Here is a 27723-nt window from a genome sequence, read left to right on the forward strand (position 1 = left end):
CCAAATATTTTGAATACATTTATGCTATAAACATAGGCAAGAAAAGCCTAGGCCTATAATAAGCAGCCTTCAGCAACACTTCAGTAGATGTTACATCTACCCCTCCCTTATCATCAGCTTAAAAAATATGAAATGTATAGTATCACGTGTAGTAGGTTTTTATTTATTTATTTATTTCACAATAGAGCAAATAATTTCTAGGGAGAATTAGAAAATCACAAACAAGCAACAAGTGCTTAATATGTAAAATGCTGCTCTGCAAAGAAAGCGGTTTTAAGTAGCCTATCCACACTGGAACTAATCCTATCGATTAGTAGCGGATTGCAAATATGTGCGTTTATTTATTTTTTATTATGCAATGCTTGTGATATTGTAGTAGAGGCGGGCAGTGAAAGGGTGGGGAACGCCATTTAAAGTCAGTGACTCTTGACAGGAATGCGCGTCCCCTGCGCGCAGGCAGCGCTCCGCTCCGCTGCTCTTACTTTATTTTTAACACTTTGGGTGGGTCAAACAGCGGCTGAGGAGGATGAGCGTTATACGCGGCGACCCTGCAGCAGCTCTCCCCCACCGTGACATAGACCTCAGCGCCTCTCATGGGATTATTACAGCCCTTCAAATAACGGACTTTATTATAAAGACATCGACAAAGAAGCGTGTCATCCTCCCGGACTGTTTTTCATTTGTATAGGTAAGTATACTGTTATTTGAAACTCATAGAGGGCCTGTCTTCAGTTTAGGATTCCCAATGTCATTTTATATTAGATGTAGTAGAAGAGTTTGTTTCTTGTTTCGTTTTAGTCACACTATAACCTATATATTTGTGTATCTCTGAGTAGCAAAATAATGTTTAATAACGCAATGACAGGTTTAATTATTGTGCTTTTCATAAAAGTAGCCTATTGCAGGCCAATGACCTGTTGAGCACCGAACGCTTTGTGTGAACATTCATGTTGGCATGTGTGTTCAGTATAGATAAAAAGCACTTGGAGAAAACATACTGGATACAAAGCAATGCAAATATGTAAGAACTGTTAATTTCCCTACATATTTATGTGCTTTGAGAACTTTAATTTGACAGTTAAATTCAGTTACTTTGTTCATTTAATAACTATCAGCTCTCATCTTACTTCTATAGTATGATCATTAATTTGACTCTAAACGAGGTCCAAGCTGGTAGACCACATTGGACCTGAAACAAACCAGCTTGTTGTATGTTTAAGGCAGTCGAGCTGGATTTTGGAACATAGACCAATTTGGGCACCTAGAAACTGGCCACCATTTCCAACAGCTTCAGTTATCAACTGGACTTTCCAACAGAGGATCTACACACTTTCGGCTGGTCTCTGTGTTTCTCACTGAATAAACAGAAGAAAGCTGTTTCAAAGTATTAGCAAAAGAAAAACAGCTGTCACTAAGTGTTTGAAATAATAAAATTATGTGAGCTGTTTCAAGCTCACCTTATAGGGAGAACCGCTGTGGTGTAAACACCATTACTTACCGCCCATAATATGACCATGAAGTTCATTCCAGGAATAGTTTTGCATTATACTGTCTGTTAATTGTATGCTCTGCTTGCCTCAAAACCTCTAAAACTTACTGCATCTTTAATGGAACACTTTATTCAGAAATGATAATCATGTCAACCTTTTTTGTTTGGAATAACATGAGTTTCAGGGTAAACTTATTTCTTTTAGGACAGTGATTATACCCATAATTTACTTAATCTCATTTAAACACAGAATACTCTGGTGCCATAATGCCAGGCTCCAGCTGTTTCTACAGTAACATGGCACACGGTGCATTATGATTCATACCACACCTAAGTGTGGCCTCTCCCCTCACACATGTGAGAAATAACCTGCTGTGTCGGCTTCCTGGACAGTAGATCGCTTCGGTTGCAGAATTTGAGAGTAAACACACTGTGACATTATCATGGCAGTGACAGATATTATTAGCTAGAGATACTGCTCTTGCAGTATTTAAATAACAGTTTTTTTATTTTATATATCTATTTACAGTATTTTACAGTTATTGCCAAATATAACGTTAATGACCTAAAAATGGTTCAGATTCAGTAATCTAGCATATGTAGAATTATAAACATTTAAATAGTTCACAAAAAAATGAAAAAATAAAGTATGCGTATATAAAGAGATTTAAGAGCTACCGCAGAGAGAATGTTTTTCAGGGAGCAACAAATTAAATTTTGGTCTGTTACTTAATCATATGGCTTGAGAAAACAAATCATAAGGACTTATTAAGGACTACTTGTCATTTTTGGAGCTTGACAGCTTGGTTACTATATATTTACATTGTATGGAAAAGAGCAGCATCAATGTTCTTCAAAATTTCTTCTTTTGTGTTCTATAGATGAGAGAAAGGCACAGAGGTTTGGAATGACATTATGGCATGATTTTCTGTTTTAGGTGTTACATTTTGTCAAAACTGTCCCTACTGTCCCTCTCTTTCGGTTGAGATAGTAGATACTTCGTCATAAACTGTATGTGTGAACGTGAGCATATTGAAGAGACAGAGACACCACACGCAGAGAGAGCAGCAAAGTTGTGCCTCTTGTGATAACGGGTTTCCCGCTGATGGGTGGAGAATAGTTCTTTGATAACATCCCCCCTGCGCTGGCCTGATACAGAGAAAGAGAGAGAGAGAGAAAAAGAAAGAGTGAGAACCACCATCACCCGTCTTTCAGACACCTGTTAGATTCTCCTCTTCCCTCCGTTCTTGAGCCAGATGTTGATTGCGTCATTGATTTTTATATTTTATATTGTACAACTGACATATTCACACCTAGCATTGTTATAGTACACTAACCCTGCAAATAGTACATGAAATTCATTTGGTCCAGTGCAAGGATTTTCCCCCCTAATTTTCTGACTGTGAGAAGAAACACGCAAGTAAATATCTGATCACGTAGCGTGTGACGAAATAGGGAAATTTGTGAAGGTTGCTCTTCACATTCTCTTACTCAGAGGGGTTGCCCAGCCCCCCGTTTAGGGCGATAAGACTACACAAGAGCAACATGCCTCACAAAGATAGAACTATCTTAGCAGCTAACCTTCACTCGCCATTCCACAGTAGCATGCGTACATACACACCCTCGCTAAGAGTGACGGTTAGAGGACATGTGCTGAAAATGGCGGCCTTTGGAATCCTGAGGGTGTAGGAAAATATTCTGTAAGGGAAACAGGTATACATTTATTACTATTGTAAAAAATGATTGTTGACAACAATAAAAACATCATGTTTATGGTCATGCTGCCCGCATACATTAAATTCCTATTTTGTATTTTTCTCATAAATTTTTTTTCATTACATGTTATATTATCAATATAAAAATTTGAGTGAAATTTTGTGTGAAAACCTTTTTTAACGGCTGCAGCACTTGAGCCGAAATGAACAAAAACCTGATGATCATGTTATATCCAGCACAATTTAAGAATGTTCAAAAGAGCATCTTGTGCTTCAATGTAACCAAGAACACAATTTTTAAACCGATAGACTTATAAGGGACCGTGGAAATAATACAGAATCTTTATTATTTCTTAGTTTAAAATTTTCACAATTCTTAAACTTATTACTTCCATTTTCAATTACAGTTACTGTGTTCCCCACTGTAATAAACAGGCACATATAATCATGATATGTGCCATAATTAAGGGGCTGAAATACTTCTTCATTGTTTTTCTATGTAAACATGCGCTAGACGATTAAGTTGAACCATTGTGGTTACATCTTTTCTAGTTTCTTGCACAACAAAGTATTTTTAAACGGACTTCTCAAGTTAAAAGAAGTTACCTCAAAACCCTTTTTTTCCATTCCACTGCTCATGTTTTGCATTTTTCAATGCAAAAATGCGTTCTGTGTGAATGGTCCCTTAGGCACGAGAACTGAATATCTAAATATACTGAGATGCAAACAGAAATTTCAAAATGTATAAAGGTCACTTCAGTGCAAAATATAAAATTACTTCTTTAAAGATAAATATCCAGTTAAACTCCTTCTCCATCTCTTTCACCTTTCAGATCATCCATCTCTGGCATTCCACTGTCTTGTCTTCGTGTGGCACCGTGAGGTGTTTGGTCTCTCTCTTCTCTATGGCAGCTATGACCTCCACCACAGACTTTGACAATGCTGAAATCACTCAGCAGTACAGCCGCATCAACACCCGCTTTGAACTGTCTGATGAAGAGCTCGACAATGACAACAGCTCGGCCAGACTCTTTGAGCGTTCGCGCATTAAAGCGCTTGCAGGTGAGTCCGCCTCAAGTGACATAAAACTGAGCACATGTTGCTTTGGCTTACATATACAGAGGCCCACAAATGTGCAAATACATATACAGACGCACAGGCAGCTGAACCCTATCCTCTCCTGCACCCCTTGACCAGCCAGGATCATTTGCACATACCCAGCATGCCTCTGTATGACTGAGCTGGACAGCTGCCCTGCCCGTCTGTGCCCATAGCTTAGATCTCTGGGATGGTTGCAGGAGCTTGTAATTTTTGGCACACCTGTGGGGTCTGCTGCTCTCAGAGACAGCAAGTTTTAAATAGTGATTTCATGACCAGACTTACGAGACCCTTTATAGGGACTGGGTAATCCACACATGATTGTTATGAAAACTATTTGAGTGACAGCACACAGTATCATATTTTTTATTTCTGAAGAAAATTTAAGTAGTGCTTCACAATGCCAGGGTGTTACTGTGTGGTTGCTTGGGTGTTCTGAGTGGTTTCTGGGGCATGGTTAGGAGACTGCTTACTGGCCTAAGTCAAAAAGGCCTCACACAAAGACCTCTGTAACTGCATTAAAAGAGTAAACCAGTTCTAAATGATTGGTTTTGGTGCAGACTTTATTACAGTACCTTTTGCAGATTTTATCATTAATATCCATTGTAACCATAGTTGGAGGGTGAACCAACTCCAGGGTAAGGCTAAAAGCAGCCAAATGTATTAAACATCATAAACCCATCTTTTTAGGCAAGAACCAGACATGGGTGTCATGTAGGCTAATAAAATATGCTTAATGGCACTGAATTTGTATTTAACGTGATTACAATTTAATAAAACCAATAGAAAGATAATTATATAACGTTTCCTTTCCACAGTTATACAAACACTATTAAATTATATATAGAAAGTGACATTATCACTAACTTTGATCTATCGCGGGTTGAAGCACTCTCCAAAAAAAATAAAAATAATAAAAAATAAAATCTAATATAATCGGCTGTATACACCGTGAAATTAATCTCTTACTTACAAAGAGTCCAAATTCAGAACGAACGCACACTCAACAAAACTGATGAGTTTCTGCGATGACTCATCTGAATGCCTCTGATTGGCCACTGCATTCCTAAGCTCAACTGAATTGTGTGTGATTGGTTAAAATGCGCAAAACTGTAAAAACGCCTAAAATGAAATACAGTGCAACATGAACAGATCTTAATTTTATGTCGCAATCGACACTGTCTATTTATTTTCACTTTGCTAGCAACAGACGTAATAGATTTAATTTGTTTGTGAAGAAGCATTTTTTTCCAATTTAGTGCCATTTTTGCCCGAAGTCCCCAGGGCCAGGGGAAGGCTAAGTCTTCCCAAGCCTTACACATGCTCCGTCTATGAAATTGCTTTATAGCTGTGCATATCTACACTAACTACTTCTAGAGATATGAGATGTCAAGTTTTTGATGGTCATTTTTCATAAAGGAGCACACTTCTACAGTATGTACTTTTCTCAACAAAACATTACAAAAGGCAGGAGAAGCAGTTTGGAGAATAGGCAGATGGATGGATGGATTAAAAACAAGACATGAATCAGTATACAAGTGTGAACTGAATGTAATGTTTTCTGACACTTAAAGAGTTAGTTTACACAAAAATAAAATTTTGCTCGGATTTTTTTTTTTTTTACTTAACCTCAGGCTATCCAGGATGTATGTGACTTTTTTCTTCAGTAAAACAATAAAGATTTTTAGCTGAAACCATGGTCCTTTGTGATTCGTTAACTTGTAAATCTGTGCTGCTCGAGCCTTGAACTGTTTCAGACCGTTCAGTCCGATTTGGTGAACTGATTTATATAGTTCACAAATAATAACCAGTTTAAAAGAATGATTTCTTCATACATCTCTCCAGATCATTTGCCTGAGGCTATGGATTGCAGGTAATAATGTTGTAAATAATGTTGTTTCTTTCACAGAACAATTATTCCGCTTCATAAGACCTCATCATATTGTCAGGAGCCACAGGTGTTCATTTTGTTGTTGCCTGATATACTTTTCTGACTTGCATTTTAAGAATCACTAAGGACACAGTTTTTAAAAAAAATCTTCTTTACTGTTTGACTGAAGAAAAAAATAATTATATATTATAGTTTTTATCCCCCCACTTATGTAGGATTTAGGTACATCTTTATATTTTCATAATGACCTTGAAATATGGCTATATTATCTTTGGAATGTGGTTAAAGTGTACCTAGTTAATGTGTTGGTGAACAGTTATGTTAACTACAATATACTGTCGTGTCATTTATATCTAAACTAGTATGTCATCCATTTAGTTTTTTGAGAATAAGTTATGTTTTTTTATTCAAGGCTAGGGGTCTTTCTGTTTTGAAATGCATTAGCGATGGTGTACTCAAATTCGGCCTGCTTCTTTGAGCCAAGTGTAAGTTGCTGAGCCAGGGGGAGTGTGATGTGTTCTGTCGGTGTGTCTGTGCTCTGCTCTTTCTGTAATTCAATTAGAGAGAGTTCAAAAGTGAGGGAGAGCAAGAGAGAAGTGGTTCCCATTCTTCACTGTTGATTTACGGCTTCTGAACAGACACAAATCCCTCTGAGTATACTAAGTACACTTTGAGTACACAGTCATTAATACAGTTGTAGTTTGTATTTACATCAGGGCCCAAACTGCTTATGCAAGCACTTACAGTCTGACATCACATTGTATTTGGAACAAATCAAAACACACACACAAACACGTGTACAGCTATTTAATGAAATTTTAGATGAGTGTGTGCATGTTGTGGGGGTGGACAGGAATGGAGGCATATTATATGCATGGCTGGGGTGCTGGAGAACTACTCCATGTGCTACCGGGGAGAGGCACAACAGCATCACTGCTAAGTGAAGAGTGAGTGAGGGCGGGAAGGAGAGAGAAAGAGAGAGAGGGAGGGAGGGCGGGCGAGCAAGAGGAAGAGGGAGAAGATAACAGGACTCGAGACAGAAGGAGGGAAGAAGAGTGTCCTGTTTGTCTCGCTCTTTCCCAGCCTTGCGTGTTGATTTAGCGTGGTGAAGATGAGCAGCCCCTGTTTGTGCCGCACGGTGCCTGTGAGCCAGACCCGGCTGAGGGAGGTCAAACTCAGCTTGAAGACCAGCAGAGAGACCATTGCGATCCGCCCTACCCCTGTCGTCCGAGAGGTCAGCAGCCGGCAATATACCAGGGTAAAAGAAGTCCCGACCCGGACCAATGCACCAGGCAGTCGGAGCAGAAGCACCCCGCCAGTTTACAGGGCCCAAAGCAGGAGAGGGGGCAAAACTAACAGTCCCCACATTCGTGAACCTGAGCTCCTGCCGGAGAGGAACGGAACTTTACTGGGCATCACACCTAAAGTAGCGCCCATGACTCTCACTTCAGTCTCCTCAACCTCATCATCCTCTTCCTCCTGCACCCCGAGGGGCCATCGGCCCTCACCTCCACGATCCTCACCATCTTGCCCCCTGTCCCCGTCCCGGAGTATGAGACGAGCACGCTGGCTCAGCTACAGTGCTTCTAACATCTGCTTCAACAACTCCATCCTGGATGGGCGATTCAGACAACTGCAAGGTAGTATCCTGCTAGAGTTTTTTCCTCCCATCCTCGAGGAGGGGGCAGTCTTTCCCGGCATACCCCTCCACCCCCACAGGGGAGTTACAGGATTAGGTAGAGATCCAGAATGGGAAGTGCATTAAGGCGGTATGCTAGATTGTTTTCTATAGGGTGCTATGGGAACTGGTTTGTATTTTTATGTTTAGTATTTATTAATTTCATTATTTATGCTGTATATACGGCCCAATTGCTCACTGCGTTACCTCTAAATATTTAATGACAAATAAAAAGGCCATTCAGTGGAAAAAATACTTCTTGTGCCCCACCACATCGGTCTTTATCTTGCTGAAGTACAAAGTGATTGGTTACCTGGCAGACTACCCCCCATCTACTTCTTGTCTTCTGCTATTCTTACCTCTTACAGGAAAATGTCTCTGTCTTTTTCTCTGATTTGGGGTATTCAGCATTGAGGTCTCCTACCTCACTTATTCTCTCCTGGCATCTCTTTATTTATAGAGATAAGCTGACTGTCACTGTTAATTTGCGTAAAACTGAGCTTTCTCTTTCTCTCTGATGAGAGCATTCTTTTAATGCTGTGGAACAGAAAGAGCATAGTTCAGAGAGAGTTTATTTTTTATAACTATCACTAATGTTTACATGTATAGTATGAATACATAGGCAGGAATTAAACTTGGTTAGCATAAAGACAAATAGACATGGACTAGTATGCACACTACTTTTCTACTGCTCTAGTTAGAGGTGTTTTCTAAGGCATGCATCACTAATACTAATGCTCATAACTAGGATTATGGGTTTTATGGAAACCCATTTTAGAGTAAATAATAATAATAATAAAAGTAATTTTGAGATCAAGTTTAAAATAAGAAACATAGTAACACTGTGAGATATGAAGTCACATTATAAGATCTAAAGTTTCAATTGTGAAATATAGTTGGTGACTATAAAGTTGCAATTATGAGAAATATAGTTGCAAGTACCTAAGATATGAGTCCTACCTAAAACTGAGTAGATTTTTGTCTGATGGATGGTAAAATTGTGGGAAAATCTTACAGATCTACATTGAAGGAGGGACACAACAAGGACAAGAACTTCATAAAGATCACCCAAAATCGCCTTCATTATGGCTACAGGTGTTACATGGGAAAGAACCACTTACATTGCATCTAAATCCATTGCTTCTATGTGTCCTCCCATCACAAAACTCTCTGTTACTTGTGACTTTGTGTTGGTAAGTACCTAACCTTGTAGGTCCAGAGCCCTCCAAACAATGAGTAAGGTATGAGAATTTAGTGAGACTGCAGGTCACATCCAGTGAAGGCTGACTGTGGGAAAAACACTGGTTTGTTGTGTACAGGGAAAATCCATCAATATGAATATTTCACAGACCTTTCATGTGAGCTGGAGAGAATATCAGAGATCAGCAGAACCCTAGTGAAACAAATTCTATTTAGACTCACTGCTGTTCTAATGGAGAGAGAGAGAGAGAGAGAGAAGCATTTAGTAGAGGTTAGACTACAGTTCTGCTGTACAAAGTGTGGACAGGAAGAGGAATCATTTGGCAGTGGTCTGATCATGAAATATGTAGTGTTGCCAAGCTTAGATCTTTTATTATGCTTTAGCACATCTGGAGCTATCCTAAATCTGGAAGGTACATGGTAAATTGCACTTTAAAAAGTGAAATTGTGCAGTTGTTACTTAAAGAGCTTCACCTATCTGACCTGACCCTTATTTTTTTATTTATTTTTTTGGTGTAACCCAATAAGTCAAGGTATTCTATCCTAGCCATGGCAGGTAGATGCTATAATTACTGTATTCCATCTGGGAAAAAAACAAAAACAAAAAAAAAACATGTATTTATATTTCATTATATTGCAGTAAGTAATGTTTTACCTTTCATGAAAACTCAGGATAGTCACAAATGAAGGGCTTGGGACTGACTGGCAATCACTGTTGTTGTGACATCATTTTTCATCAACTCTGTAATTAGCCATGTAGTAGCCATGACATTCACAGCTCGGGAGATTGCCTGAAAAGCATTTGCAATTTAAAATGATATTTTTTACTTAAATAAAATGATTTTATTTAGACTTTATCATATAAAATACATGTTTGAGGTTACTATAAAATTTCTACTTCACTTGGAAAGTTTTTTTTGTTGTTGTTGTTGTTTTATTTTTCCAGTGTGCAAACATTAAGAAACAAATACTACAACTCTTTAAATTAATTACCTAAATTAATGGGAAAAGGCTAATGGCTTGGGGATACAGGTGCGATATAGTTTTTTATGACATTTCAAATTTAAATATTTAGGGCAAAATGGAAGCTATTTTGTCTCTCCAAAAATCGTTTGCTGCCTGCCCCTGACCTTCGCCTGTTTATTGGATTTCTCTTTTGTCTCTTCCTGGATTATACTTGTTTGCTGTTGTTTTGTCTCTTCCTGGATTATACCTCCCTCTTTTGAATAAAGCTTCCATGTCACACTAAAGTAATTTTAATTTTATTTTTAGCATTTTTCACCCACAACACATTCTAATGTTTTCTAATGTCTTTTTCTCCCTCTTCTCTCACTCACTCGGTTTTTTCTATCTCTCTTTTTGTCATTTCCATCCCTCCATCTTTCCTGCGGCCATAGGATCTGAATCATTTATAAAAATCATCAAGAATGCACATTTTATTTATTTATTTATTTTTTGTTAGCAACTTAAATAAATGTGGTGCTGCAGAAGACATGCTCAGGAAAAACACATGGACATACATAATAAATACACTATGAAGAACACACATACATAGATTATATACTATAATCACTGTATGATTATAAAAAATATTTTTGGATTTTTAAAAAGGGCTTTTTGAAGGTCTGAGTGTGAGATGTTAAAAATATGGCTTTAGGGCATTTTTTACATTTCACACCTTTGTTGAACTATTTTATTACTTAATGTATTCCATATATGTCTGTTCTCCATCTAAATGGGTAAATCTCATGAAAGCTGTCAAGAAATCATAAAAATGAAGCCTACAGTATTTTTATGGCCAGCAAGATGTTATGCATTGTGACATTAATTTCAGTACAGTTGAGCACATTGAAAATCTGCAGTAATGGGATTTTTAACAATGTTAAACATTTTAAAATTATTACACAATTCTGAGTATACATCATGACAGTATTTATTGTACTGAGTTTAATTTAAGCTGATACGAAAATGGAAATGCTTAACTGCCATTAAATTATGTTGATGTATTGCTGACATAAATTGTGATTTTGAAGTTAGTGCATAAAAGGTCCTACTAATAGGCCTTTTAAAATTTTATGCAAAATATTATTTCTTATTTTATTATTTTGAATCTGATATATTTTTATGATTCATTTAAGTATTTTTAATTGTTTCAATTTACTTGATTTTTCATGTAAATAAAGCATCAGATGTGAAACTACAAGGTCATATCAGAATAGCTGAATGTTTTTCTCTTTCTGTCAAAACTAGATGAGCGAGAGGCTGTCCAAAAAAAGACCTTCACAAAATGGGTGAATTCAATATTAGCCAGAGTCAGCTGCCGAATCTCAGATCTCTATCTAGACCTTCGGGATGGGAGAATGCTCATCAAACTACTGGAGGTTCTGTCAGGGGAGAGACTGGTGAGTAAAACATGTGTTTAATGTGTAACAGTGTCAAACCTTGATTTGTCCACACCAAAGAATAAGAATTAACTGCCATTTACTGAAGTCATTGCAGTAATATCTTTGATTCTCCATCTTTCCAACATTCAGCCCAAGCCGACCAAGGGGCGAATGCGAATCCACTGTCTAGAGAATGTGGACAAAGCTCTACAGTTTCTAAAGGAACAGAGGGTGCACTTAGAGAACATGGGATCTCATGATATTGTAGATGGGAACCACCGGCTCATCCTAGGCCTTATCTGGACCATCATTCTTCGCTTCCAGGTCAGCCAAATATTCTGATGAGACAACTTTTTTGACCACTCTATTTATTCTGTGCCTCTAAATATAATTTAAACCAAACAATAATGAAAGTTTAGAAAATAAAAACTAAATGAAAACATTTCTCAGGCTATAAAACATTCTACACAAAACAAAAGATTTTCTGATATCACAGTAGACCTACAGCAGAGTTTTTGTATCGTGTCTTTGGCTGATTGGAAAAGCTAACATTTATTTGGTTGATTCGAAAAGCTTATATTTATTTTTAAATCTCTCATTTTGATAGCAGGATATTTTTAGCCCAGCTACTTCAAACAATATACTCTGCTACATAATTCAGACCCTCAAAAATGAAAGGAAAAAGACCGGAATAGGAATTGTTGACTGCTCTTTATTCTGCCTGGTTCCCACAGCAATGTGCAAACTACTGAGATATAAAAAGTCAGGATCTAAATAAAGTAACAATACCTCTGCATATCCAACAATGGATGCCCAAGGGCGAATTAGAGTAGCTCTTCTAATTAATATGAGATTTAGAGTACATGAAATGTCAACTGATATGAGAATTTACTGCTTTTATTATTGCATTTAACAGAAGGAATGTCTAGTTGACAGAAATACAGTAAGAGTGACAGAAAGAGGTATGAATATAGTTTAAATGCACATGTGGGATTAATTTCAGCTTTTGTTCTTTCTTTCCTCATGTGGATACAGATTCAAGACATTATAGTAGAGACAGGACAGGCTGATCAGACAGGCCGGCAAGAGACCCGCTCAGCCAAAGATGCACTACTCCTGTGGTGCCAGATGAAGACTGCAGGGTAGGACAACAATTGTCATACTTTAGTACTAATGAAGCTATAGCTTTATGAGAAATTTGTGGTTGCAGATGGATTTGTCTGATGTTGTTTTGTATCTGCAGGTACCCCAATGTAAACATCACCAATTTCACCACAAGCTGGAAAGATGGCATGGCTTTCAATGCTCTCATTCACAAACACAGGTGATAAATATCAAAGACAAAATGTTAATATTAAGACAAAAGATAGCTTGTGGAGACATTGCTTAGTGGTTAGGAGACATGCATTGACACATTGAGCAGATGTGCTCACTTGTTTCTTCTAGACACCACTGAGATTAAAGGGAGAGTAACTTTAGACCTTTGTATAAATCTCATGATTTCTCTAAGAAGTAAGATTAGATTTCTTAGAATCTCATATGTATCATTTCCAATCACAAATGGAGTTGAGATTTGCGAAGATACCAATGTCTGCAATCAAAAGCCTGACATTTCAAAATGAACATTCATCCTCCAAAATAATGTTAATTAACAAAAAGTTGACATTTGAATTAAACCTCCCAAGCAACCACTGAGAAATTAAATTGATATAATAGCAATAGATATAAACCAAATAACCTCTTAATTTCACTGTATCAGGCCAGATCTGGTGGACTATGGTAATCTACAGAGGTCCAATCCCACTCACAACCTTCAGCAGGCCTTTAATGTAGCTGAAAAAAAGCTAGGTGTCACCAAGCTCCTGGACCCAGAAGGCAAGTAACACCTACTGACTATTTAGCAAAAAATATAAAAATTATACTTCCATTATCTACCTTTTTCTTCCCATAAATATGGGCGCAGCCATTTGTAAATTCTATGGGTCTGGCTTCTGGTCTCATATTGAAATATTATATGAAAATTGGTGTGTCTTACCATATTATTTGAAGGTGTTGTCTTAATTACGAACACACTGGTTTATAATGCAAACAGTTTTACCGTTTACTGCACGTTGTTATCCTTCTCGTTATTTCCCTATAGTGGAAATAGGTCTTGCCCATAGGCCTACTTCCGCGTTGAAGAAAAAGGTGGATCGAGAAAACATCTTAATATTCTATTGTTTGCAGATGTGTTCACTGAGAACCCAGATGAGAAGTCCATAATCACATACGTTGTTGCATTTTACCACTACTTCTCCAAGATGAAGGCTCTGGCAGTTGAGGGCAAGCGAGTTGGAAAGGTGCAAAATTTAAGCGAGTCCGCTCCCATGTGAATTTTATGTGTGTAATGCAAGAGGACATTTGCATTGACATATACTTATATTCTCCAGGTGCTAGACCAGGCCATTGAAACAGAGAAGATGACTGAGAAGTATGAGACATTGTCATCAGACTTGCTAACATGGATTGAGCAAACCATCATTGTCCTGAACAACCGCAAGCTTGCTAACTCCCTTACAGGCGTCCAACAGCAATTGCAGGCTTTCAACTCTTACCGTACTGTGGAGAAACCACCTAAGTAATTCATTTATGGCTATTTATGAATTTTCTCTTTTTTTTTAGTAAGCAACCAACTGCTATATCATTTATGGCTATTTATGAAATTTCTCTTTTTTTGTAGTAAGCAACCAACTGCTAAGCGACCAACTTTGAATTACTTTTTTAACTCTAACTCTTCAGGTTCCAGGAGAAAGGCAACTTGGAAGTACTGCTGTTTACCATCCAGAGCAGAATGAGGGCCAACAATCAGAGAGTCTACACACCTAAAGAGGGTGCACTGGTGTCTGATATCAACAAGGTGAGATGCTAAGTTTAATGCTGCATTGATTTAAACTCAAGGAGTATGAATTCCCACCTACAAATTAAGGATGGTGCAATATAATGCCACTTAAAGCCAGACTTTGAACACATATCTGCAAAACAATCTTTGCTTTTTTATGATCTAAACATCGAACAATAGAATATGGTGGTTATCTGGTGAGAAAGAAGGAATATCCCATATCTGACTTTAAATGGGGGCACAATAAGCTCCAGCAATAATATCAATCAATTCATGAGAAACACTGTTATGAACCAAACAGACACCTGTTAGTCCCAACCACTTCAGGTAAATTTTCTGCAGGGACAGTGACAAAGGTTGAACATAATAGTAAATCCAGTGGTCTGAAAAACTCTGACCTGTTTGTGTGTGTGTGCCTTTGTTCTCAGGCATGGGAGCGGTTGGAGAAGGCAGAACATGACCGTGAACGGGTCCTAAGAGATGAACTCATTAGACAGGAGAAACTGGAGCAGATGGCTCGTCGCTTTGACAGGAAGGCAGCTATGAGAGAGACCTGGCTTCTAGAAAATCAGAGACTGGTTTCACAGGTAACTCACTATCCACAGCCTTCGTCTAAAAGACGAAAGGCGCAGAGAGCCTTTATTTAGATACCCATCATTTCGTAGTTGCCAACACCTGAAGACTGAAATTAATTATCATTATTTTGCTTTCTACTTTGAGATAACTTTGGCTATGACTTACCAGCAGTTGAGGCAGCTAAGAAGAAACATGAGGCCATAGAGACAGACATTGCTGCATATGAAGAACGCGTTCAGGCACTGGTTGCCCTGTCTAAAGAACTGGAAGCAGAAAGATACCATGATGCTAAACGTATTGATGCTAGAAAAGACAATATCTTGAGGCTGTGGGACTATTTGCAGGAGCTCCTGAAAGCTCGCAGAGGCCGTCTAGACAAGAACCTCACCCTTCAGAGAATCTTCCAGGAGATGCTCCACATCATCACCTGGATGGATGAAATGAAGGTAGGAAAGACAATTGAGTAAATAGTGTGGTTAATTTATATGTTTGGCTTGAATATTATGGTTGCATTGTAAGTCATGTAATTGAAGCAAAAATATATTGTTTTTCAATCAATTTCCTTTGTGACATTTGTTCTTCAGAGCCGACTCTTGTCCCCAGACTTTGGAAAACACTTATTGGAAGTTGAAGACTTGTTGCAGAAACATTCGTTGCTAGAAGCTGATATAGCAGTGCAGGCAGAAAGAGTACGATCAGCCAATGCAGCTGCTCTTAAATTTGCCAATGGTGACAGTGAGTACAGTTGAACCCTTGTATTTTTCTGCTGACTTGGGTGATGTAGGTGTGAAGCAGTCTCTGTAGTCTTTATTTGTTGAATTTGTTACACACATTGTTCATTGTTATTTTTCTTTTCTGCTCTTAATTGTCTAGGTTATAAACCATGTGACCCACAAGTCATACGTGATCGGGTACAACACTTGGACCTGTGCTACCAGGAATTGTGTGCTCTGGCAGCTCAGAGAAAAGTCCGTCTTGAGCAGTCACGACGACTTTGGAACTTTTTATGGGAAATTGCAGAGTTGGAGGGCTGGATTCGGGAAAAGGAGCACATCTTCTCCTCTCTTGACTATGGTAAGGACCTAACCAGTGTGCTGGTACTGCAGAGCAAACACAGTGTCTTTGAGGATGAGCTTGCTGCCAGACGGGACAACCTGAAGCATGTGATGGACGAGGGAGAGAGCATGATTCAGGCCAAGCACCTGGGTTCCCCTAAAGTGCAGCAGCGCATGGATGATGTGCGGAATCAGTGGCAGCAGCTGGAGGAACTGGCCGCCTTCCGTAAACAGAATCTGCTGGACACTCAATGCTTCTTCCAGTTTCAGGGTGATGCTGATGACCTCAAAGCCTGGCTGGTTGATGCTATGCGTCAGATGAGCAGTGATGACATTGGGCATGATGAGTACACTACGCAGCGACTGCTCAAGAAACACCGTGACTTAAGAGATGAGGCTGCTAAGAATGGAGGCACCATTGACACTCTATCCAAACAGGCCAACGCACTTCCTGAGGAATTAAGGGACACACCAGACATCCAGGGGCGTCTGAGTGATATACGGGATATGTATATTGAGCTTTTGACCCTCTCAGACCTGAGGCAGAAAAAGCTGGATGACACCATGGCTCTTTACACTATCTTTAGTGAGACGGACGCTTGTAAGCTCTGGATGGGCCAGAAGGAGACCTGGCTGGTTGGGTTGGAGACACCTGAGAATTTGGAAGATCTAGAAGTTGTACAAAACAGGTATGGCTGATTTATGAACCCAGAGATAGTACTGTAAGTGTGTTTCATAAACTGGGAAACTATTCCAATTTATGCCACTGTCATAAAATGTTGTGTTTGTTTGCAGGCTAAGCATTCTTGCTCAGGAAATGGGTAATATTCAGGCTAGGGTTGATGACGTCAATAAAGCAGCCAAACAACTTGAAGACAGCAGACATCCACAAACAAAACAAGTGAAAGACTGTCAAACTCGTCTCAATAGAAGGTAAGAGTTATCATCACAGATATGAAAGCCAGTCCCAATTAAAAATACTTTGTAAATAATGTTCCTTTTTTTCTCTTCTCATAGATGGGAAGCTTTTAAAGCAATGGTGGAGGATAAGAAACATAAAGTAGATTCAGCCCTCAGCCTACATAACTATGATCTTGAATGTGATGAGACAGAGTCATGGATAAAAGAGAAGACACGAGTCATTGAGTCAACACAGGACCTTGGGAATGATCTGGCTGCAGTCATTACCATTCAGAGGAAGCTCTTTGGAATGGAAAGAGACCTTGCTGCCATCCAAGATAAGTTGGATTTCCTGCGTAATGAGGCCCAGAAGCTAGTGAAGGACCACCCAGAAAATGCTTCTGATATATTTGCCAGACAGGAAGAGTCGGATGCTGCATGGGACACCTTGAAACGCACCCTGAAAAACCGAGAAGACTCTCTTGGGGAGGTCAGCAAGCTGCAGACCTTCTTACAGGACATGGATGATTTTCAAGCCTGGCTGTTTAAGACACAGAAGGCTGTTGCATCTGAAGATATGCCTGATGGTTTACCAGAGGCTGAGCAGTTCCTGAGTCTTCATGATGCTGTGAGGGCTGATATGGATGGCCATGAAGAAGACTACCACCGTGTGAGGGACACAGGAGCAGCTGTAATTCAGGACCAAGAAGATGATCCTCAGTACCAACAGCTGGAGCAGAGGCTGGTCGGTCTTGATAAGGGATGGGATGAGCTGCACAAAATGTGGGATAGCCGCAAGAGCTTCCTAGATCAGGGACTCGGCTTCCAACAGTTCATGAGGGATGCCAAGCAGGCTGAGGCCATCTTAAATAACCAGGTATACATACATACAGTTTTCATCTGATGAACCTTGTAATGAAAACAGTCATTTTGGGAAACCCAAACCTTGCCAATATTGCTTCCTGCTTATTATTCTTTGCCAATAACCTTCAATTGCAGTTCCATAATATTTTTCCTCCCTTTAATTTGCCATGTATCTTTCTGTGTCTTTTTCCTGTACTTGTTAAAAGAATACACTCTAGCCCACATAGACAAGCCTGACACTCTGGATGGAGCAGAGAAGGCCCTGAAGAAGCACGAGGACTTTGTTACCACCATGGATGCTAATGAGGAGAAGATACTCAGCACACTGGAGACTGGTCAGAGGCTGGTGGACAGTGGAAACCTTTACTCAGAAAGGGTCAATGACAAGATGGGCTCTATTGAAGATAGGTCTGTTTTTTTTTTTATATTATTTCGCCTATTTTACATCCAAGGTCAGACATACAACATAATTTACATAAAACATTCCTCTTTGACCTAGCATATGAACTATCCACTAAAATAAACTTGCCCTTTCAATCCAATTTCCATGCTTAAAGAGACAGTAAAAGTATATAAGACAGAGGATTTTCAGTTCAATAGGCTCCAGCATCCCACACAATCCTACATAAAAAAGTTAAAGCAAAAGTTAATGATTTTGCCTATTACTTACTGTATCCTCTGGACCAGTATATAAAATGGCATGACAAGAACATTTACATTAAATTGACTGTTGTCAATCCACAATGTCAGTGTAATTCAGAAAGCAACCATAATTTTATACTCAAAGACCATCTTAATGGACTCATGAATTTGTGCTCTCTTTGTGCTGAATCAGCAGTGTGAGAGAAGCATTATACTGTAAAGGAGTAGCCTGCATTTCCCCTATTAGCCCAGGCAGTCTGTAGCTCCTTAAGATGTGTGCCTGTTCTAATGGGTATTGATTTCTTTGTGAAAGTATACCTAATCCATTGGCTTATGTTGCTTTTTAAAAGTGTTCTCTCTGCAGTGAGAAAATGGTAAAGAAAAGCCATTTCAATGTCTGTCAGTGTACACATTTTACCATATAAAGTTCTAACACAATTTTGCACTAGAGATCAACCAGTAAATAACCCATGTATTTGTGTGTATATGTCCTTAGGTACAACAAGAATCGAGACAAAGCCAAGGAAGTCTCAGGGAAACTGAAGGACAACAGGGAACTTCAGCACTTTCTTCAAAACACCCAGGATGTGAGTAATGCTTTACTCAAAAATTTCATATGCAAGATCTCACAGATTTGCTTCTAATATGAATGTAATATTCTTTGTGACCTTTTCTCTCATTCAATGAACATTTACTTCTCTATTTTAGCTTACACTATGGATAAATGAGAAAATGCTGACTGCACAGGATACATCATATGATGAGGCTCGGAACCTCCATAGCAAGTGGCAAAAACACCAGGCCTTCATGGCAGAACTAGCATCCAACAAGGATTGGCTTCATAATATTGATAAGGTATATATAGCAATTTTAAATGCACTTTAATAAAGCACAGCAGTTGAGTTTCCGAAGTAAAAATCCCATATCCAATCTCCATATGGGACATATTTTACTATAACTTTTAAACATTTAAAAAACAGACCTACCTTGAGCTCTAATTTGTTATTAAATGGTGTAAGATCCTGTTGAAGCCCTAGTATCAGTGTTGAAATGATTGAAAAAATTAATATGTACTTTGAACCATGCACATATTAGGAGGGAGAGGAACTGATGGATTCCAAGCCTGAGTTTGAGCCCATTGTCACGGATCGTCTTGCTAAGCTTCATGAACTATGGGATAAGCTGGAGAGCACCACACAAGAGAAGGCTCGGCTGCTTTTTGATGCAAACCGTTCTGAGCTGTTTGATCAGAGCCTGGCTGACTTGAAGAAATGGTTGGCTGAACTGCAGCAGCAGCTCCAGGGTGATGTGGATGAAGAAGTGAAGGATCTTACCAGTGCCAACATCCTACTGAAAAAACATCAGGTGTGAGATTAAATTTGTTACTTTTTCATTGTTTTGTGTCTGCTACAAATCAGCAGATTACCTCACTTGAAGCCAACTATTGTCTGTGCTTTGTCTTTCCATATTTGGTGGTAAATAATAGAATACTGCTTAAATCTGCCCTATTCTCCCCTAGATGACAGAGAATCAAGTTCGGGATCGTGCACGAGAGCTTGAAGAACTTCAAGAAGCTGTAGAGCAGCATGCTTCTCTTAGAGAGGACCAACCTGAACTTGAAGTTGAGCAGCAGACACTTCAGAGGGACTTCCAGAAGCTCTTCACACCTCTCGCTCAACGCAGGGGCAAGCTGGAGGCCGCTAAGGCAGTGCACCAGTTCTTCAGAGATCTTGCAGATGAGATAGTATGTACTTAAATCACAGCTATCCATATATCCAAATTACAGCTTCTCGGAATGCATCATTAGTTTTTGTTGATCTTTCTTCTTAAATAACTTTTACATAGAAGTATTGATTTGTTCACCTTAGCTCTGGGTTAATGAGAGGTTACCAATGGCAATGTCAGAAGATCATGGCAACAATCTTCAGACTGTCCAACTTCTGCTCAAGAAAAACCAAGTGAGTTGTTCATTTTTTCCACTTACCCCTAAAATCATTCCTATTTATCCAGCGTGGTAGAGCACAACATGTCTTGACAACATGGACTATTTCAATTAATGGTCTATTTATATAATTTATATTTAATTTACCAAGTGATATTACCCCCTTTCATATACCCCACCCACCCCTTTTATATAATCCTTTCATATCCTGCACAGTCTCTTCAAAAAGAGATTGACGGCCACCAGCCACGCATTGATGAAGTGTTAGAGCGTGGTCAGCGCATGGTGGCAGCAGCAGAGGGCTGTCCAGAAGAAGAACAAATGTCTGAGGAAATGAAGAAGCTTCAAGAGGTGTGGGCAAAGTTGCAGGATGAGATGGCCAAACGGAGAGCACGGCTCTATGGCTCTAATGAGGCCCAACAGTATTACAATGATGCAGATGAGGCTGAGGCCTGGATAGGGGAACAAGAACTTTATATGATCTCTGATGAGAAGGCCAAGGTAAAACTGTGATAGACTGCAAAATGCTGTTTGTCTTAAAAATCTTCAAAATGCCAAGTTGTGTCAACTCTGTGCTGGCTCCAAATTTTTATGTGCAATGAAAAGCCATACTAAAATAAATTGTCCGTGACAATTAATCTCTCTGGGTTGTAGGATGAACAGAGTGCTATGGTCATGCTGAAGCGACACCTGCTTATGAAACAGGTAGTGGATGACTATGCACACTCCATCCAGCAGCTGGCAGACCGTTCCCAGAAGATGCTGGCTGAAGAGCACCCAGATGGGTATAGTGGACTAAATGCATGTCTTTATGTATTGTATATTGAGTAGAGTGGGCCAAGCTGAACTGAATCCTAAGGCACCCCAGTGTATGTAAAAAAAAAACTCCATGACAAAGATGAATCTTTATTTTTCTGTATGTGAAGTGAGGCCATCATCCGGAGACAAGGACAAGTTGATAAGCAGTATGCTGGGCTGAAGGAGCTGGCAGAGGACCGTAAAAAGCAGCTGGACCACACATATCATCATTTCTTACTTAGCCGTGAAGTGGAGGATCTTGATCATTGGATTGCAGAGCGTGATGTGGTGGCATCTTCACAAGAGATGGGCCAAGACCTTGACCATGTGACGGTAAATAATAATATCTCTCACGTAAAAGCATGTGCATGTTTTGACATGTGCAATGTAAGACTTTACATATTCAGTAATATTTATATTTTAGATCAATATAATTACAATCATTATGTTTCTAATTACATCAATATTTTAGATCCTGCAAGATAAGTTCAGGGAGTTTGCAAGGGAGACAGGGACAGTGGGTCAAGAACGTGTTGACACTGTGAACCGGATCATAGATGAAATGATCGAAACAGGCCACAGTGAGGCAGCGACCCTGGCAGAGTGGAAAGATGGCATCAATGAGAGTTGGGCTGATTTGCTGGAACTCGTCGACACTCGTGCCCAGCATCTCAAAGCCTCCTATGACCTGCTTAAGTAAGTACAGAAGAATTCAATAGACTAAATGTCACTAAATGCAGTAAGTGTAGTGCTTTTATCAGATCACATTATTCCTTCTGACTCACTGTATCTCACAAAAACAAGCTTAAGAAACAAGATTATAATTACTTAACATTATCTTCACCTGTGTGGGGTGTTGAATTGGACTGGAAAACACCTAAAATATTCTGTGAATTTGGTCAGGTATTTTGATGATGGGAAGGAGCTGGTTGCTCACATTGAGGAGAAGAAGAATGAGCTTCCTGATGATCTGGGAGAAGACTTCAGCAAAGCAGAGTCCTTCCACCGAATGCATGCTGCATTTGAGAGAGCCATCAGCTCCCTTGGCAAACAGGCAAGGAAAACACAAGACATGAACAAGTGGTTGTCATAATAAGTTTCATGTTTTCATCTCCCTGTGGCTTGTACATATTCATAAACCAGTGGCTTGTGTAGAAAATCTGAAAAGTTATATCTCAAAAAGTTAGGGATTTTTCATATCTCTTTCCTTGCAGGTGAAACAGTTCCAGGAGACCGCAACTAGACTGTATGCCCAGTATGCAGGAGATCAGGCCACTGCTATTCAAGTAACAGAAAAAGAGGTTGTGGAGGCCTGGAATGGTCTGCTGGCAGCTTGTGCAGGCAGGAGGAAGCAGCTGGAGGAAACAGCGGACAAATTCCGCTTCTTCACCATGGTGAGAGACCTGCTGGCCTGGATGGAAAGCATTATTCAGCAGATAGAGACACAGGAAAAGCCAAGGTATGAAAATGTATCTTTGTAGCCATCATAGCAGAGATGTCATTTATGTCAATGTTTGTGATGAAATTTGTTTCTTGTTGTCCATGAAGAGATGTCTCCTCAGTGGAGCTCCTGATGAAGTATCACCAAGGGATCCGTGCTGAAATTGAGACGCGTGGGCCAAAGTTTAATCAGTGTGTGGAGCTGGGCCGGGCCCTCCTAAAACGCAAGCATAAGGACTCTGAAGAGGTAATCAGACATGGAAGGTAACAGGTGTAGCAGTTTGCCACAACAAAGTGTCCTGAAAGCATCCATTTTAATTTACACTTCTTGTGCTCACAGATTAATGAGAAGCTGATGCAACTAGTAGAGAAGAGGAAGGAGATGATGCTCAAATGGGATGAAAGATGGGATTGGCTTAGACTATGTAAGTCCACAAATGTCATACAAATGTACACACTACCGCATATTACAGCTGCTTATAATGATATCTTCTTCTAGTATTGGAGGTATGTCAGTTTGCTCGGGATGCATCTGTAGCAGAGGCCTGGCTGATTGCCCAGGAGCCATACGTGGCCAGCAGGGATCTGGGTGATACAGTGGACGAGGTCGAAAAACTGCTCAAAAGACATGAAGCCTTCGAGAAATCCACTGCTACATGGGAAGAGCGTTTCTCAGCACTGGAACGTCTTACAACAGTATGTATTTCTTAAACTTTGAAGTATTAAACTCAACTCACACCATTAATACATTAATGATACCTCAAATTATGTGGATTGTTTGCATTAGCAGGTACCACTCACTGACTATTAATAATCTGTTGTAGTTGGAGTTGATGGAAATACGGAAACAACAACAGGACATACTACAATACAGACAAGAGGTGGAAAAAGACAGCAGGTATATATGTGTGTGTGTGTGTGTATAATATATATATACACACACACACACACACACACACACACACACACACACACAATCTGGGTAACACTGTCCTTTCTTAACTCCATATTCCAAACTAAAATTTGACATTCAAACTCTGACCTTAGGAGAGAAGACACAGGGTTTGCAGAGGAGTCCTCTCAACTCTACACCACAGAAGAACAGTCTCTGGTGAGTTTAGTGCAAGTTTTTGTAAGAATCTCATCATCTTTTTTGTCATTATATTAACAACATTCTTCTACAATCAGATATTCTTTCACATTTGATGTTCTCAATACAGCATACAAAACCCTATAATATAATTTTATATAAAATGTTTTGTTAAATTAATGCCTGTAATACCCTCTTTTGTTGTCCTAATCTGGTCTAGGAATAATAGAGCCAAGTTCCGTGGGAGCTGATGGCACAGCAGGGGACTCCACTGTGCCTTTGATCTCAGAGATGCAGGAAAGTGGCTCACTGGAGCTGGACCCTTCCACATCCTTCCAGGTTACCAAAGAGGCAGAAAAAGCTGCTACGCTTCCCACTGAATCTTCACAAGTTCAACCAGTCTTGATGGAGGGAACTCTATCCCGCAAACATGAGATGGAGGGACCCAATAAGAAGGCATCCAACAGGTTAGCTGCTGTCTAGAGAACCAAGAAACTGACTAGGATATCACAGCGACTTGGCTCTTTGACTTGGGAAAGATCACCCAGGTTACCCTAAAAAGCCACACAGAATGCTCTAGCATTGTTGCAGCGTGTTTTGCACGGGCAACCACTTACAATTATAGAAGAAATCTAGTTGTCTTGATTAAGTACACTAAACAAAATTATAAACGCAACACTTTTGTTTTTGCCTCCATTTTTCATGAGCTGAACTCAAAGATCTAAGACTTTTTCTGTGTACACAAAAGACCTATTTCTCTCAAATATCTTAAATATCTTTATTTTCGTCACGGTATCTCTGTGCATTCAAAATGCCATCAATAAAATGCACCTGTGTTTGTTGTCCATAACATATGCATGCCCATACCATAACCCCACCACCACCATAGGCCACCCGTGAGATGGATGGATTATCTCGGCAAAGGAGAAGTGCTCACTAACACAGATTTAGACAGATTTGTGAAGAATATTTGAGAGAAACAGGCCTTTTGTGTACATAGATAAAGTCTTGGATCTTTGAGTTCAGCTTATGGGGGCAAAAACAAAAGTGTTGCGTTTATAATTTTGTTCAGTGTATAATGCTTCAAGCTACATTTTCAATCACATAAAGTAGTCATCATTTTACCAATGAGCTTAATTTAAAACTGCCCACCCTCTCATCTCTTGTCTCAGGTCCTGGAACAACCTTTACTGTGTGCTCAAACCTGGGCAGCTCTCTGCCTACAAGGATGCCAAGAGCTTTAGTCACAGTGTCACCTACCATGGCGAGGAACCCTTGAACCTCAGCAATGCTTCATGCGAGATCTTGACTAACTATAAGAAAAAGAAGCTGGTGTTCAAACTCCAGTAAGCAGTGGTCATCAATCTTAATATTACATTTAAAATAAAAATTTATTAACGTGTTGTGAGATATATTACATATAACTTACTTGTTTTATCCTTGTTTCATTTGCCAGACTTGAAGATGGAAGTGAATATCTGTTCCAGTGTAAAGATGAGGTGTGCTATTGACTGCTGCTTCTAATTAGTTCCTTATAGTTAATATAATCTTTGAAATATGCCAGTGAACAACATTAATGATGTATGTTTTGCTTTTTGACCACAGGAGGAACTTCAGAACTGGACTCAAGCTATAGAACAGGCAGCACAAGCTTTGACAGAAGAACCAGTTGCAGGGCCATCAGGAGTGAAGGCACAAAGCCTACCTCCACCTTCTTCCACTACTCTAGAGGTCCCCTCAACCAAGAAGGAGAAGGAGAAGAGGTTTAGTCTGTTCGCTAAGAAGAAATAAACTCCTGGATAGAATTTGACACAGGTGAAATGGAACAGATTTATAACAAAAAAATTTTAACATTATATTAATTTGTAAGAATTTAGCTATATGAAATGAAGATTACACTGCTGCCTGTATCTACGCTAATGAAGTGTTGCTAATGTCCACACGTATTGCTTTTTTATGTTTCCTATACTAGTGTCACATACCACATTCACTCTGTATACAAATAAAAGCACAGGAACCGATCAAATTTAACCAAAAATATTTGTGAGAAAAAAGGATTTCTTTTTGTCTTGATTTTTTCATGTGTTTAGCTTCTTTAGGCATGCTTCAGGATGTATTTTGATTATAAATAACATGCATAGTTTTGTTAATCTGCCTTATTCCTTGAAAATGGTTGCAAATGTAATACTGTGCTCTTTGCATCGGAACTTATAGAATTATAAAAGAGTTTGAAATTGGAGAGGTATTTCCTTTGTAAATGGCCATCAGCTAGCAGGAGGTGTGATGATGAAGGTGTTTAACACTGTACACTATGCTGTTAACATGCACTATATGCAGTATGCACAGTGTTTATTGTGCTTTTAGACTGTCCTAGGTGTCGTATTTTTCATTATTCCAACAAAAATATGAATATTAATATTATAATAATATTATTCAAATGTGAACATATTAATGCTATTATGTATTAAGAATTAAGAAGCACAGCCATGGTACTAAAGAGAAGACAAAGACGTTGAATGCTTTTGCAAAGCATTAAGTGATATATTTATTTAATATGGTGCTATATCTTTAAGATAAGAGTTTTATCCTCTCATGACTCAGGTACCCCAGTATGGCTGTCGCAGGCCTAAATCACATTATAAATACCCTTATACAAGGATAGCAAAACCATTATAAGCACTAAAAAGTATCTCTCATGTCATCATAACAATTATTAAAATTTGAAAGGTATGTTCACAGCTTAAATATTGCAGTATAAATTAAACTTGGTAGCCAGTGAATGTTTGAAAACATGGAGAACAGTGTGTCATACAAATATGAATGTAGAAATAATGGTAAAGGGGAAATTGTACCTGTAACAAATAATAATAATAATAATAACAAAACGTATTATTAACAATCCAACAAATTCCCCTATAACAAAACAAATAAAAACTGAATGCCCATATTCAGATCATGCTAATTAAATATTCATTATGCTTACTTATATTTTATCTGTCACATACGTTTTCGAGATTTATCAAAGCAGTAAACAGAACATTGTCTGATCTACTGATTAGAATTGAAGTGCCCTATTTCCAAAGTTTTAGTTTTTTGTAGTTTTTACTGTTTCTGCCAGGCACTGCAAGCTAAAACAAGTGTTGTTGTTTGATTTTTTTTAGTAGGTAAATTTCATCTTCTTTCAGAATACGTTTACAGGGTTAATGTGGTGCTTTATAAAGGTGTTTAATTTATTTAATTTTTTTTTTGGCCATTACATCTTGGACCTCCAAATCGTTCAGATTTTTTTTGGGGGGGGGTTGGGGATGATTGAACTCTCTTTAAGAATGCTTCCATTCTCTATTCTCCTTTTATATCTATATGTTCAATGCTAAATCACATGTACGTTGAAAGCAAGGTATGACTCATTTTAGTAGTTTGAAAATCAATAAACGCTCTGTTTGCAGTAACCATTGCCCCTTGTTGTCTGTTAAAGGACTTGTAGTGTGTTTATGGCTGAGCTTTGTTAGCCTTGTTTACTCTTCAATTTAGTGATTATTAAAACAGGATAATCAGGTAAAGTTGAACTATTTTCACCAAGTAAACTTAGTGATTGTGATTGTTATAATATACTGCTCTAGAAGACACTGCTCAGTAAGAAGTGTGAGAGTGAGAAAACAGTGATGTGTTTAGTTCATGAAGTAAAAAATGTGAACATATTTAAACCACTGCTAAAAATAAATAAATAAATAAATAAATAAATAAATAAATAAATGAATAAATAAATTTAAACCACTGCTACTTAACAATACGACGAATTAATAAGTTACCGAGTTTCTATGAATGTTTAAAAAAGATAAAGAGACAATATACGTTACTTTGTTATACAGACTCAAGATTCTCTTGAGCATGAATTAAACAAATGACACAGCCTATTTTGGATTCAAAAACGATTATTAAACCGACAATAATCCTAGAACCAAAAAAGTTTTTTTTTTTAAGTTTCCTTAAAAAAAATTGAGTTGCACATGAATCTACTGATTCATGCCCTTTATGAATAAATGCTTCGACCCAGTGTGTGTAACAATAGTCCAACCTGGGTCG

At 38.7% G+C, this 27723-nt stretch overlaps 1 protein-coding gene across 2 annotated transcripts; it reads left to right on the forward strand.

The window, feature by feature from the left end:
- The first annotated feature begins 429 nt into the window (after positions 1-429).
- Positions 430-27089, forward strand: LOC109108204 (spectrin beta chain, erythrocytic-like). 2 transcript variants are annotated; one of them, XM_042774309.1, is made up of 37 exons: positions 430-688; positions 4038-4266; positions 11322-11473; positions 11606-11779; positions 12491-12597; positions 12699-12779; positions 13215-13330; positions 13682-13794; positions 13885-14072; positions 14234-14351; positions 14762-14920; positions 15053-15355; positions 15494-15644; positions 15783-16653; positions 16760-16897; positions 16982-17741; positions 17934-18136; positions 18867-18957; positions 19079-19225; positions 19466-19735; positions 19890-20114; positions 20239-20328; positions 20529-20813; positions 20967-21097; positions 21239-21443; positions 21583-21806; positions 22014-22164; positions 22325-22569; positions 22659-22797; positions 22891-22975; positions 23050-23246; positions 23375-23448; positions 23598-23661; positions 23851-24107; positions 24813-24986; positions 25097-25139; positions 25246-27089. In XM_042774309.1, exons 2-37 carry the CDS (start codon positions 4110-4112, stop codon positions 25429-25431), a joined length of 7074 nt encoding a protein of 2357 aa, XP_042630243.1. In that variant the 5' UTR covers positions 430-688; positions 4038-4109; the 3' UTR covers positions 25432-27089. The 2 variants fall into 2 exon arrangements, with proteins under 2 accessions (XP_042630243.1, XP_042630244.1); XM_042774310.1 differs by lacking the exons at positions 430-688; positions 4038-4266 and adding an exon at positions 7202-7833.
- Positions 27090-27723: the final 634 nt, after the last annotated feature.

This window comes from Cyprinus carpio, chromosome A17 (genome assembly GCF_018340385.1).
Source record: "Cyprinus carpio isolate SPL01 chromosome A17, ASM1834038v1, whole genome shotgun sequence".
Lineage (NCBI taxonomy): Eukaryota > Metazoa > Chordata > Actinopteri > Cypriniformes > Cyprinidae > Cyprinus > Cyprinus carpio.